This window comes from Dryobates pubescens, chromosome 5 (assembly GCF_014839835.1).
Source record: "Dryobates pubescens isolate bDryPub1 chromosome 5, bDryPub1.pri, whole genome shotgun sequence".
In the NCBI taxonomy this organism is placed as follows: Eukaryota; Metazoa; Chordata; class Aves; order Piciformes; family Picidae; genus Dryobates; species Dryobates pubescens.
The window spans coordinates 501,618-515,423 of NC_071616.1; the positions used below are offsets into that span (position 1 = coordinate 501,618).

At 55.7% G+C, this 13,806-nt stretch overlaps 1 protein-coding gene across 2 annotated transcripts in view; it reads left to right on the forward strand.

The window, feature by feature from the left end:
- Positions 1 to 7,615, forward strand: part of TP53I11 (tumor protein p53 inducible protein 11) — a 30,211-nt gene extending 22,596 nt beyond the window's left edge. Inside the window, exons 2-7 of one of the 2 annotated variants that reach the window (XM_054161406.1) lie at positions 1,495 to 1,873; positions 3,600 to 3,658; positions 4,169 to 4,217; positions 4,608 to 4,704; positions 5,843 to 5,944; positions 6,681 to 7,615. In XM_054161406.1, the coding sequence (XP_054017381.1) occupies positions 1,745 to 1,873; positions 3,600 to 3,658; positions 4,169 to 4,217; positions 4,608 to 4,704; positions 5,843 to 5,944; positions 6,681 to 6,814 (570 nt within the window). In that variant the 5' untranslated portion in view covers positions 1,495 to 1,744 and the 3' untranslated portion in view covers positions 6,815 to 7,615. The remainder of the gene's footprint in view (positions 1 to 1,494; positions 1,874 to 3,599; positions 3,659 to 4,168; positions 4,218 to 4,607; positions 4,705 to 5,842; positions 5,945 to 6,680) is intronic. The other variant, XM_054161405.1, reaches the window with a different exon arrangement.
- Positions 7,616 to 13,806: the final 6,191 nt, after the last annotated feature.

Here is a 13,806-nt window from a genome sequence, read left to right on the forward strand (position 1 = left end):
GTGTGCCTGTGAGCACCGACAGCTCCCTTTGCTTCTTGCTCTCAGAAGAGATTCTCTGTATCTGAAGATGCTAGTTTGGGTTTCTTGTTTTGGCTTGTGGGGGTTTTTTAGTTTGTCTCTGTAATGGGCTGGGGCAGATCCCCTCCCCACCACAGGCAGTAATAACCACCCAGGCAAGCAGATTGCACAAGTGAAGGAAAGGTTAAACAGTGAGTGTGTGCAGAAAGCCAGAGGGACAGTGACAAGAGAAACCCCAAAACATACCCAAGAACGTCCCATCCCCACCTGGGGGTACACCCAACACCACCACCACACCCCCCCCAGGGCTCTTTCCCCCTCTCCCACCCCAGCCTGGGGCCTGGGCAGGCCCAGGGGAGGCAGCTCAGCCATTGTACCTAGGCAGCAGCAGGGGACGAAGAGGCAGTGAAGACCCCACATGGACCTTTTGTAGGGGAGCAGGGCACTATGGCAATGGAATAGCTGCTCCCTGTGACCACCCCCTGGGCTGGGCACACCCCCTGGGACCTCCCAGCTGTGGCCTGTGCAGTGGCTTCTGGGCCAGCACCCAGCCTAAACCACCACAGTCTCTCTTTATTCTCCCTCCATTTTCTCTGTACCCCCACCCCAGTCCTCTCTTCCCATCCTCTACCACTCCATGCAATCCCAGCGTGGTGGGGGTTGGAAGGGATCCCTGGAGATCACCCAGTCCAAGCCCCTGCTAAAGCAGGGTCACCCACAGTAGCTTGCCCAGGATCACAATGGCCAGGCTCCACAACCTCTCTGGGCAACCTGCTCCAGGGTTCCAGCACCCTCACAGCAGAGAAGTTTCTCCTCATGTTCAGATGGAACCTCCTGGGTTGCAGTTTGTCCCTGTTGCCCCTTCTCCTATCACTGGTCACCACTGACAAGAGTCTGGCCCCATCCTATGCTCACTACCCTTTAGCTCTTGCTGAGATCCCTTCTGGGGCTGCTCTTCTCCAGGCTTAACAGCCCCAGGGCTCTCAGCCTTTCCTCCTCACAGAGCTGCTCCAAGCCCCTCAGTATCTTTGTGGCTTCTGCTGGACTCTTTACAGTAGTTCCCTGCCTCTCCTGAACTGGGGATCCCCGAACTGGCCCCAGCACTCCAGCTGTGGCCTCCCCAGGGCAGAGTCTTACCTCTGGCTTCTTGTTCTTGAGGGGCTGGTGTGACCCTGGCACAAGGTGTGGGCTGCAGCCTTTGGGGAGGGGACACACAGATAAGTGCCTGTGTGGGTTTTGGCCTGGAGTGGCAGCTGAAGGGTTAGAAGTCTGGTGAGGGAGAAGATGAAAGGCAAAGCTTCACTTAATGGCTTTCATTCCCCAGCCCGGGGAGTGTTTAATTCCCCCGAGCTGGGAGGCAGCCAGAGGGGGCTGTGCCTCAGGCCGGGCTAAGCCAAGCTCTGGTTTGTAAGCTTTTAAAGCTAAATGGCCATGCTGGAGCCACGCTGCTCTGATTTCCTTCTCTCCCTTCCTCAGCAGATCCTGGTGACGGCAGGGGCACCCTGAGATGTGCCACCCCTAGGCAAGGTGGCCCCACTGCCAGGGCACCCTGCCCCGAGACGATGAGGACCCCTCTGCCGGCCTAAGGAGAAGATCTCCTGCTGGTGCTGCTGCTGGTTGCTTTTCTTTTGCCTTTTCCCTTTCCCCCAAGGGGGGAAATTCCATGTGAGGGCTCCGCCACTTCTCACACCCTCCTTGTGCCACCTGGCAGCCGAGGGCCGGCAGCATGGCAGCAAAGCAGCCCCCACCGCTGATGAAGAAGCACAGCCAGACCGACCTGGTGAGCAGGCTGAAGACGCGCAAGATCCTGGGCGTCGGAGGGGAGGACGACGACGGCGAGGTCCATCGCTCAAAGGTGAGGGAAGTGTGTGTGAAACCCAGGTGAAAAACGAGGGGGTGGGGGTGGGTTCCAGCATCCACCCTCTGCAGCCTCTTGGGCAAAGGCTTCCAGCTCGATGGGGCTCCTCTGAAGGGAGAATGTAGAGCACGGGTCTGGTGAGGAGTGGCTGCGGGAGCTGGGGTGGTTTAACCTGGAGGAGGATCAGGGCAGACCTTCTTGCTGTCTACAGCTCCCTGAAAACAGGAGGCTGAACAAAGTGGAGGTTGGTCTCTTCTCCCAAGGAACAAGTGATAGGACAAGAGGACGCTCGAGCTGCAACAGGCGAAGTTTAGGTTGGACATGAAGAACAATTTCTTCCCTGAAAGGGTTGTCCCTGCAAGGGAGGAGATGCTGCCCAGGGCGGTGGTGGAGTCCCCATCCCTGGAGGGATTTAAAAGACCATAGAATCAATAAGGTTGGAAAAGACCTCAGAGATCACCAAGTCCAACCTGTCACCCAACACCTCCTGACTAACAAAACCATGGCTCCAAGTGCCACATCCAATCCCTTCTTGAACACCTCCAGGGATGGGGACTCCACCACCTCCCTGGGCAGCACATCCCAATGGTCAATCTCTCTGGGAAGAACTTTCTCCTCACCTCCAGCATAAACCTCCCCTGGCACAGCTTGAGAGTGTGTCCTCTTGTTCTGGGGCTGGTTGCCTGGGAGAAGAGACCAACCCCCACCTGGCTACAACCTCCCTTCAGGGAGTTGGAGAGAGCAAGAAGGTCTCCCCTGAGCCTCCTCTTCTGCAGGCTAAGCAACCCCAGCTCCCTCAGCCTCTCCTCCCAGGGCTGTGCTCCAGACTCCTCCCCAGCTTTGTTGCCCTTCTCTGGACACCTTCAAGTCTCTCAATGTCCTTCTTAAATTGAGGAGCCCAGAACTGGACACAGGACTCCAGGTGTGGCCTAAGCAGTGCTGAGTCCAGGGGCAGAATGACTTCCCTGCTCCTGCTGGCCACACTGTTCCTGATGCAGGCCAGGATGCCATTGAAGATGTGGTGCTGAGGGACATGGTTTAGTGGTGACCTGGCAGTTCTGAGTTAATGGTTGGACTTGATGATGATCTTAAAGGTCTTTTCCAACCTAAATGATTCTGTGGTGCTCTGAAGGCTGTGGTGGCACAAGCAGTGCTGCCCTTGAGCAGCAATGGGCTAGCAGCCTGCTGGGTGCATGGGAGCTGCCCCAAATGGCTCTTTGTGGTAAGGGGGTGAGCTCTGCCCTCAACCTGCTTTAATCCATTCCTGAGACTGTATTGTGGGGACACCTATGAGTCACAGGACCGTGGCACCACAAATGCTTACCAGCCTGGGCTCTGGAGTGGCAGTTTCAGTGATGCCTCTCAGAACAGGCCTGCATTGCAAAGAACCTGTTTCATGAGGAGCCTGTGCTCCAGTGGGGTGTGACATGCAAGTGATGTGTGGGGCAGGATGATGGGATGCTGGTGAGAGGAGACCAGCCCCACACTGCAGGTGGCTGGTCCTTGGAGCAGCAGAGGCTTCAGCTGCTGATGGAAATAAAGGCAGGGATTGGAACCAAGTGGTCACAGCTGAATCCCTTGCCTTGGTCCTCATGGCAGCTCTCTTGGAGGGCTGGGGTGAGGAGTGCATGGGATTAGGTGTGCAGTTTGGGGCTGGATGATGCTGCCTGCAGGCTGGGGAAGGGTCTGCTCAGTAACCTGGTGTCTTCCATTTGAATTTCAGATTAGCCAAGTACTGGGGAATGAAATCAAGTTCACTGTGCGGGAGCCGCTGGGGCTCAGGTAAGAAGGTACCAGGGCACCTTGGAGCTGGCTTGTCTCAGGGCCCTCAGCCACAGCACTGCTGACTCCAGCTCTGCTGCACCACTGCTACCTGCAGGGGCTTCTCAGGGGATGTGGAGCCAAACCAGATCTGCTTCCTTCTCCCATAAATCAGCCTGAGACCCTTGAGGTCTTGTCCCACAGCAGGTGCTGGCAACTACAAGGGCTGTATGGGGCTGGTGACAGGGTGGTGGGAGCCTCCTCTGCACTGTCCTCTTGGCAGGGTTGGTTCTTTCCCTGCTTGGTTGAGAGGGGGATTCTGGCTCTGCCTCAGCTGTCGAGGCTGCTCTGGGTGGTGAGGCTGGAGGAGTGTGAGTCCTCCCATGGCAGGCTCCTGGCTGCCTCGGCTGTGCGAGGAGGGAGGATGAAGGCTGATGAGCGAGCAGTGGCCAGGAGTGCTTTGTGAAGTGTGAGTAATGAGGTTGCCCCTGTGCTCATGGCAGCTCCTCTGTCTTCCCTCTTCTCTCACAGGGTCTGGCAGCTGGTTTCTGCCGTCATGTTTTCGGGGGTGGCCATCATGGTAAGTGAGGGATGTGCCCCTGGGCACCACCAGCTCCAGACTGCCCAAGGGGTGCCCAGGGGGGCTGGCATTTATCCCCCTCCCTTGCCTCCTGTGTCTGGTTTCTCTGGTGAGGCCTTTGCCCTCCCTGAGGCTCAGTGATGCACTGTGCCACCAGTGTCCTTGGTGGCTCGTTCCCACCACCAGAGCCCATTTTGAAGAGCAGGGTCAGGAGCCACACAGCCACAGAAACCATCCATGAAGCCAGTTGCTGGCACACTGGCATTTCTTGCACCTCCTTCATTGCCATTTTCCTGGCCCCTGGCTCTAGTCTCATGAAGGCCTGATGTGGATGTGTTTTGATGTCCCTGGCTGGAGCAGGCTGCTGAGTTTCCCCCTTGCCCTTGCCAGGCCCTGGCTTTCCCTGACCAGCTCTACGATGCTGTCTTCGAGGAGGAACCGGCGAGCAGCAAGACCCCGATCCGGCTCTATGGAGGAGCCCTCCTCAGTGAGTGCCTGCCCAGGGCATGCTGCTGCCCTGTGGAGTCAGGGGGTGGGAGGACAAAATGGCAGGAGTGGGGGCAAAGCCTGTGCCCAGCTGGGCAGCTGCAGCTGTAGGGCAGAACATCAAGCTCTAAATGCCTGGTGGAGGACCCTGAGTGTCGCAGCAAAGGGAGGCTGGAGATGGGCTGGAAGATGGAGCAGCTGAGGGAGCTGGGGTTGTTTAGCCAAGAGAAAAGGAGGCTCAGGAGGGACCTTCTGGCTCTCTACAATTCCCTGAAAGGAGGTAGGAGTGAGGTGGAGGTTGGGCTCTTCTCCTGAGGAACAAGAGATAGCACAAGAGGAAACAGCCTGAAGTTGCACCCAGGGAGGTTTAGGTTGGACTTGAGGAACAATTTCTTCCCCAAAAGGCTTGTCAAGCCCTGGGACAAACTGCCCAGGGCAGTGGTGGAGTCCTCATTCCCGGAGGGCTTTCGAAGCCGTGGAGATGTGCTGAGGCACATGGCTTAGTGGTGATCTGGCAGTGCTGGGAGACTGTTTTGACTCAACCAGAACCTCAATCCTTCCAACCAGAACGATTCTATCTCCTGCTGGGCTACCACACCCTCCTCATGGGAGGAGGGAAGGAGCAGGTGATAGCAACTCAGGAGGGGCCCAGGAAGTGATGGGCAAAGAAGAGAAGGTGAGAGGAGCCTGAAGAAGTGGTCTGGGAAAGAAAATGAGGGATAGAAGGAGACTCTCGGGGTCTGTGCAGCTCTGGACCCTGTGCTGCAGCCACAGGCACTGCACCTCCGGGGTGGCCAGCCAGGTCCCTCTCTGGAGCTGGGTGCTGCAGAGGGTACTGGCCAGCAATGCAGGGCAGGCACGTCCTGGTAAGAGGTGGAGGATGTTTTGGAGAGGGGGTGGCAGGGGCTGAGAGCAGGCGGTGGATGCTCTGCCCTCGCCAAGGCTCCTTCCCACAGCCTGCAGCAGCACCTCGTGGGGATGCTGGGTGCTGCAGCCGTCCCTCCCATACACAGCTCCGTCCCTCCACCCTCCCGGGGGGATGCTGAACTGCTCCAGCTGGGAGCAGGCAGGTGGGCTGCCCTATCCCCATGCTCCTCGGGCAGCTGTGCTCTGCTGTCTCTTCCTCCCTGCCTCTGCAGGTATCTCCCTCATCATGTGGAATGCCCTCTACACAGCTGAGAAAGTCATCATCCGCTGGAGCCTGCTGACTGAGGCCTGCTACTTCGCTGTGCAGTTCCTGGGTGAGTGTCTGCAGCCTCCTGGCAGGGAGGGGAGACCTTCTTGCTCTCTCCAACTCCCTGAAGGGAGGTTGTAGCCAGGTGGGGGTTGGTCTCTTCTCCCAGGCAAGCAGCATCAGAACAAGAGGACACAGTCTCAAGCTGTGCCAGGGGAGGTTTGGGTTGGATGTTAGAATCATAGAACCAATAAGGTTGGAAGAGATCTCAAAGATCATCAAGTCCAAGCTGTCACCCAGCACCTCCTGATAACTAAACCATGGCTCCAAGTGCCACGTCCAATCCCCTCTTGAACACCTCCAGGGATGATGACTCCACCACCTCTCTGGGCAGCACATCCCAACAGCTAATTGGCCACTGGGATGTGCTGCCCAGGGAGGTGGTGGAGTCACCATCACTGGAGGTGTTTAGGAAGAGACTGGATGGGGTGCTTGGTGCCATGGTTTAGTTGATCAGATGGTGCTGGGTGATAGATTGGACTTGATGATCTCAAAGGCCTTTTCCAACCTGGTTAATTCTATTCCTATCCTATCCTATCCTATCCTATCCTATCCTATCCTATCCTATCCTATGCTATCCTATCCTATCCTATGTGTCTGAGCCTGTTCTGAAGGCTTCTGCCTTCACCAGGCTCTGCAGATCTGGCTCAGGCACCGCATTAGAGGGCAGCAGCAAACAGCTTTGTGCTCTTGCGGCTCCGTTGGTGGTTTCCTCACCCAGCTTCTCCTTCCTTCTCCTGCAGTTACCACTGCCTCCCTGGTGGAGAGCAGCCGGATAGCCACGGGTGCCGTGCTCCTCCTGGTCAGCCGAGCCCTCTTCATCCTCATCAGTGTTTATTACTACTACCAAGTTGGCCGCCGCCCCAAGAAAGTCTAACTCCTGGGCCGTCACAGGCTGGGGGGAGGGAGGGGGTTTGGGTTGGTAACTTTGAGTTCACCTCTGTTGGGTTTGCTTTGGGTTAGGGATTTTTTTTGTCGTTGGGTTGGGTTTTGGGGTTTGTGGGGTTGTTTTCTTTTGGTTTATCCCCTTTTGGTTCTGGAGGTGTTTCTTCCTTTCCCACTTACCGGCATGAATGGCTGTGTGCCCCGCTGCTGGTCCCATTGCCAGGTGAAATGGGGAGGGGGAGACACCCCTGCCCCAGTCCCTCTGCAGGAGGTGAGGAGCAGTGGGAGGAAGGCTCAGGGAGGTCTGTGGGCCTGGCAGGCTCAGGGAAAATAGCTGGTTTCCCCACACACACTTCCCCCAGGGATGGGGGGAACCGGCCTGGTGGGATCGCAGGCTCTGAACCCGCTGGAACAAAGCACAAAACAAGACCAGCACATCCAAACCAAATCCCTGGGGAAGGCAGGGAAGCAACGAAGGACTTGGCTAGTCCCTTGGATCAGCCCTCCCCTGCCTGCTGGGCTGGCCCCTCGTGTACAGCCTCTCCCCTCTGAGCCAGCACTGACTGTGTGGGGAGCGGGGAGCTGGACCGGCTTGGGTTAAGGCCAGCTTGTGGCAAACAGCTCTGCTTCCCTTGCTGCTGGAGGTGCCAGCCCCGTGCAAAGCTTGGCAGCAGACAGAGCTAAAGAAGAGGAAATAGCCCATTGAGCACAAAGACATTCCATTGCTTGGCATGTGCCATGAAGTTTCCAGGCTGGGGGTTTTGTCCCCTTCACCCAGCACACTTCTTACAGTTTCCTGGTGGTGGCTGTGAGATGGCATCTGGCTGAGGGAAGGGGGAGCTGGGGCACCACTGTGGTTAGTAAGAGCAGAGCCAGCGTTGGTACAACTGCTGTGGTTAGGGAGCAGCCTCCAGAGATGAGGCTCAGGTGTGGGAGACAGTGTTCCAGCTCTGACTGTATGCAGGCACCACAGCCCCTCTGACTTGGAGAAGAGAGGACCAAAGTTTGTAGCATTAAGAGACTTAACTGGGCCGGACACCAGCAAGGAGCAGAGCGTGTGGAGGCCTTGTGACCTTCCATAGCTCAGCCAAGGACGGACTAAAGGTGCTTCAGCGCTCGCTAGCCAGCTTCTCCAACACCTCCTGGGCTCCCCTGCTTCCTACTGCTTTTCTTGTGGATTATCCCTGTCTGTGGCTGGAGGCAGCACTTTTTCTTCTCGGTGGGGCTGAAGCCAGAAGGTCTGCGTGCAGGACGTGGACTTTCCCCTCGTGCGCTCCCCTCGACCGGCTCAAAGCCTGCCCTGGAACGGAGCTGATGGCCTAGAAATCCCAGGGGGAAGAACCTGCACAGACTGACTGACAGCCCTCAAGCTGGTGAGCCCAGGACCTCTGGCTGTTGCTGTTTAATACCTTTGTAGAGTTAGAAGGTGGTAGTGGGTAGTTGATGTTGTGTTAGTGCTTTTGGCATTTAGAAGCAGCTGCCTCAACTGGGGACACCCTGTGCGTTGTCCCTGCTGGCCGTGCAGAGTGGGAGTGGTGGCACCAGCTGAGCGCTTGGGAATGGTTGAGCCAGGAAACATCACAGCTGGGATTTATGTATTTTTCTCCCAAGAAATGAATTGAAGGAAGAGGCAACATCCACCAGCAGGCCAAGCTCTGGAGCCTCCCATCTGCCACGCTGCTTTCAAGGCGTCCGGAATATGACAGTGAGCAACTGAAACTTGCACCTAGGAGGAGCCTTCCTCTTCTGGTGGAAGAGTTGGGCCTGGAGGAAGGAGGAAATGATCAAGTGCAGCCTGGGGAGCATGATAGATGGGAGCCAGTGGTGCTGGGGGTGGGAGCAGGAGCAGGGAGCTGTTGCCCTCACCCTGTGCACCACCTGCATGGGGCAGCTGCAGTGGCTTCACTTTGGCTGTAGTTACTGGTTGTAGGTAGGTGGAGCTTGGATTCGTTGTGTTTTAGTGGGGGGATCACACGAAAGTATACACAGACTGCTCGTTGGTTTGGGGAAGGGGAGGGGGGTGGGAAATAATGTTTCTAGGAAAGACAAGTAAAACTGACCACAGCAGAAGCAACCTTGCAGGAGAAGGGAATGGGGAGGGTGGTCTTAGTGCTCTCCTCACATCTGTGTGGGCCACAGGTCTTAGGCATTTCAAGAGAAATGAGCAACTCCACTATGGGAGAGCAGTGCTCTGAAGCCTTCTGGATGGTTAAACCAGGTGGGAGGGAGAGGAAAGCAGTTAGCTGTCCAAAGGAGCTTTCAGGCAGGTGAGGTCAGGTTCCTCTGCTTAGCAGATGGCCTCTGCAAAACTTAAGACAGGGAGCCACTTCTAGTTTGGCCAGTCAACGTCTTCTGCTCCAGATCAGAGCAGAGAGGCCACATAAGAGATTTTGTGCTACTTGGAATGTAGCCCTGAAAGGGGAGAGGTGAAGAAGTGGTTTTATTTTCATGCTTCTTGCTCCATCTAGCTGTGAATGGACAGTGTGGAAGGTTATGGAAGTGGACTGGGGCTCTACAGGTCTTCAACAGCTAAGTGAGAAGGGGAAAATGGATGGTCCTGCCTGGGAATGGGCTACAAAAGACATGGTCCCTTCTCATCAGCAAGGTGCTGCGGGAGAAACGTGGCCAGGCCCACTAGAGGAAGTGAACTTGGAGCAAGTGAGATTTAGGAGGGAGTTTCTCAGGGTGGCTTCAGGGCGAAGCCCAAGTAGAGCACCAGAAACCAACAGTCTTTTAACTGGGGGGGTGTCCAGATCTGTGTTCCTAAGGGCAGAAGCTCAGGCAGGTGGCACCTGATGGATCAAAAGCCTGGAGCATCACTTCAGGCTCTGCCACTGATCTCCTGACAACCTCCCCAGGCCTCAGTCTCCTTATCTGTCAAATGGTGAGGAAGGCCTTGGACTGACACCATCTCCTGAGGGACGCTGCAAGGAAGTTACCTGCAATTGTGTGACGTCCTGCAGGGCTGGGAGTGCTGTCCCCCCCAGTGCGTTGTGCTTGGAGCAGGCACAGCTCAGGACTGAGGCTGGGCGCTCAGCTAGAAATGGACCCAAACCTTTGTGTTCCACAAAGCCCTCGCTGCTGAGGGTGGAGGAAGCTCATCATGGAGGAAGCTCATCGTGAAGGAAGCTCATCATCATCATCATCCACACAGCTCCTTCTGTCACCTTATTTCCACCTACCCAGTATCTGGCAAACAGGAGCTGGTGATGAAGGAGAGGCTTGAGTCTGCCCTAAGCTGGTTTCTCCTTCTTGGTCCAGGGTTTTTACTCGGGATGGGGGAGAATGGGACACTTCAGTTTATACCTCATTTTAGCTGCCGTTACCTGAATTTATTCTTTCTCCTCTGGTAAGAAAGTGGCTGTACTTCACACCAAGCAAATAGTGAGAATTAAAGCCTTCACCCTCACAAGCTCTTTTTTTTCCCTTCCTCTTTTTTGTTTTTCCCCTTTTCTTTTTATATAAGAAATGCACCACAAAAATCCGTGCAGAGAGTGCTCCAGGCTTGTGTTCTGGTTTATAATACCAAAGAAAAACAACAGCAAAAAAACCCCCACAAACAAACCCCAAACACCCCAAAAAAGATTCTCTCTATATATATATATCTATATATCTATAAAAGCCTTACAGTAGGGCCTACAGGATAAATTAGCTCCACTATCTAATCATAAAAAGAACATTTACAGGTTTATTCTTAAAATAGACTTCCAACATTATTTCACACACAGCCCTTGGCCCAGGCAGTCCTGACAGTCCCTTGAGCATTAAATACCAGCAGGGCAGGTCTGGTGCGTGCAGAGGGGGTGCTGAGGGCTCGGGCTGCTCCACAGCGACCATCCGAGGTGCTTTGGGAAGGGCAAGGTGGCAGCATTGCAGCTCCCTCTCCTCCCCAGCCTGCGTGGCCTGAGCCCCTGACCCCAGAACACTCACCAGAGCTGTTAAATAGAAAAATACAGCTGCCTTTTCTGCCTCCTGTCCTGCACAACCTGGAGAGCAGGGGCAGCCAAGTCACCAAGGGACAAAACCCAACCATTGGACATGGCTTTGGCCATGCGGCCAGAGTCTGCTTTCTGGGCTTGCTGCTTCACGAAATTCCACCCCCCAACCCACCCCCCAGGAGACATTCCTTCTGGAATTTCCTTTCTGGACCCTTCTGCAAGGTTCTCGACTTCCACAGGTCCTCTTGGACTTGCAGGTATCTGACTTGACAGCTCTCTCCAGCTCTGCCAAGAGGTGAAAGGTGCTGCTGGCCTTTGGTGGGGTTTCAGGCTGGGTTCCCAGGGGCACACTGACCAGCTGCAGAGAGGATTTGAGCCTTCATCCAGAAGAAGGCAGATCAGATGAGGTAAGACAGGAGAAACAAGGGGACTGAGTCAGTCATCAGTAAATTTGCAGATGACACCAAGGTGGGAGCAGATGTTGATCAGGTAGAGGGTAGGAGAGCTGTGCAGAGGGACCTCGATCCACTGGACAGATGGGCAGAGGCCAACAGGATGGCATTCAACAAGTCCAGGTGCCAGGGGCTGCACTTTGGCCACAGCAACCCCAGGCAGTGCTGCAGGCTGGGGTCAGAGTGGCTGGAGAGCAGTCAGGCAGAAAGGGACCTGGGGGTGCTGGTGGACAGCAGCTGAACATGAGCCAGCAGTGTGCCCAGGTGGCCAAGAAGGCCAAGGGCATCCTGGCCTGCATCAGGAACAGTGTGGCCAGCAGGAGCAGGGAAGTCCTTGTGCCCTGTGCTCAGCACTGCTTAGGCCACACCTTGAGTCCTGTGTCTAGTTCTGGGCTCCTCAGGTTAGGAAAGAGGTTGAGCTGCTGGAAGGTGTCCAGAGAAGGGCAACAAAGCTGGGGAGGGGTCTGGATTGGTCTCTTCTCCAAGGCACCCAGCCCCAGAACAAGAGGACACAGTCTCAAGCTGTGCCAGGGGAGGTTTAGGCTGGAGGTGAGGAGAAAGTTCTCAGAAAGACTAATGGGCCCTTGGGATGTGCTGCCCAGGGAGGTGGTGGAGTCCCCATCCCTGGAGGTGTTCAAGAGGGCACTGGACTTGGTGCTATGGTTTAGTTGTCAACCTATCACCCAACACCATCTGATCAACTAAAGCATGGCACCAAGCACCCTATCAAGTCTCCTCCTGAACACCTCCAGTGATGGTGACTCTACCACCTCCCTGGGCAGCACATTCCAATGACCAGTCACTCACTCTGTGTAGAATCTCTTCCTAACCTCCAGCCTAAACCTCCCCTGGCACAGCTTGAGACTGTGTCCTCTTGTTCTGGTGCTGGCTGCCTGGGAGAAGAGACCAACATCCACCTGTCTACAACCTCCCTTAAGGTAGCAGGTCCCCCCCTTAAGCCAGCAGTGCTGGGTCACTGCTAAACCACATTACCTCCACAGCTTTTGGAACTACAGGGAGAGAGGGAAAGTGAGAAAGCTAAAAGCAAAGCAATGAGTCCAGAACTGGGAAAGACAAAGAGAAGCCAGCAGAGAACCTGTTTCAGGCTCTGATAGTTCCCCACCCCCCATGCCACTGGTGGCAGAGGAAGGGCTTCTTTGGCCTTCAGCCACCTGCCATGCTCACCTCCAGCCAAATTATCACCTCTGCCGCTGGCTTTGTTCCTCCCTCGGGAACTACCCTCCCAGAAGAGCAGCTGCCACCAGCTCCCGAGGCAGAAGCAGCACAGATAGCTCACCTTCTGCTTGGCCCCTTCCCTGCAAGACCAGTAGATGCAGCTGCTGCTGCTCCTCTGCAGCACAGCGCCTGCTGTTGGGTACAAAGGCTGCTGGGCTTTGGCCAGCAAAACTCATCTCCTTCATTAAACTACAGACAGAATTTAACGCTAAACCGCCTCGTTAAAAGAAGGCCTGGGGGGGGGATGGTTCAGACAAGCTTTGTACAAGGTTTAAAGCATCATTGGAGGCTGCTCAGCAGCCCTGGATGCCTGTTGTGATGCTGAGTATGGGGTGGGGTGGGATGCGGCAGTGCCTTCCCAGGTCCTCTCCTGCTGACAAGCAACGTGTTCTCAGATGAAGCCTGGAAATGCTCTGCTGCCTCCTTCCTGCTCCTCAGCATCCTGATTCCTCAACCTGTGTCTTTAGCCAAGATCTTTGGCTGTTCTGGGCCAGGCATTGTGCAGCTTTCCTTCCTTTCCTGCAGCCTGCAGTGGTGCCACTGGGACAGCCACTGGGACAGGGTGAGGGTGAAAGGGGACAGCCACCCAATGTACCTGCTGCTGCAAAGCCAGGGCAGGAGGCTCCTGGCTGCTGCTTGCTGCTCCCTCTCCTTCCCTGCCAGAGGGGCTGGTTTAAGCCTCTATAAAACTGCTCCACAATCTGAGCCTACAAAAATCTGTAAAAAGACCTAAGCTACACGAGAAACCACAGCCCCCTTCTGTCCTCCAGCACCTCAAATGAGTCTGGGGGTCAGGGAGTGACCAGATGAGTAATTAAGGCAACAGAGGTTGATGCTTCCAGAGGGAAGAAACCAATGAGCTGCCCGGGCTGATAACCACAAGCCCTGGAGCAGCAGTTTGGCTGCTCCCTCCTCTCAGAGCCAGCTGGGGGCCTCAGCACTTCCACCGTACCCCCGACCAAGGTCCCAGCCCCAGGCACCGTTCTCGAGGTCTCTTCCAAACGATGACATCGGTGCCGTGTTAATTAAATGTCAGGGCTGCCTCAAGGGAGGACAGGCTCTCCAGTGACAGGCAGACTAACCCCGTCCTGACTCGCTGCACCTCGAGGGACATCCTCTGAGCAGACCTGATGCCACAAGGCTATTTTGGGCGTGGGAGCGGCTGGCAAAGCCCCCTCTGCCTCTTCCAGCTCTGCCTCTCAGGGCTGGAAAGCAGGTAGCAACCACTGCAAACGCTTCTGCTACCAGAGCACCTCAAACTGTCTTTCGGCAAGGGTGAAGGGAAAGGCAAAGGCAGACAAGATTTCAACACTATTTCCTCCCCTCCTCGGGAAGGCAGCAGGATCGGTGAGTCTTGA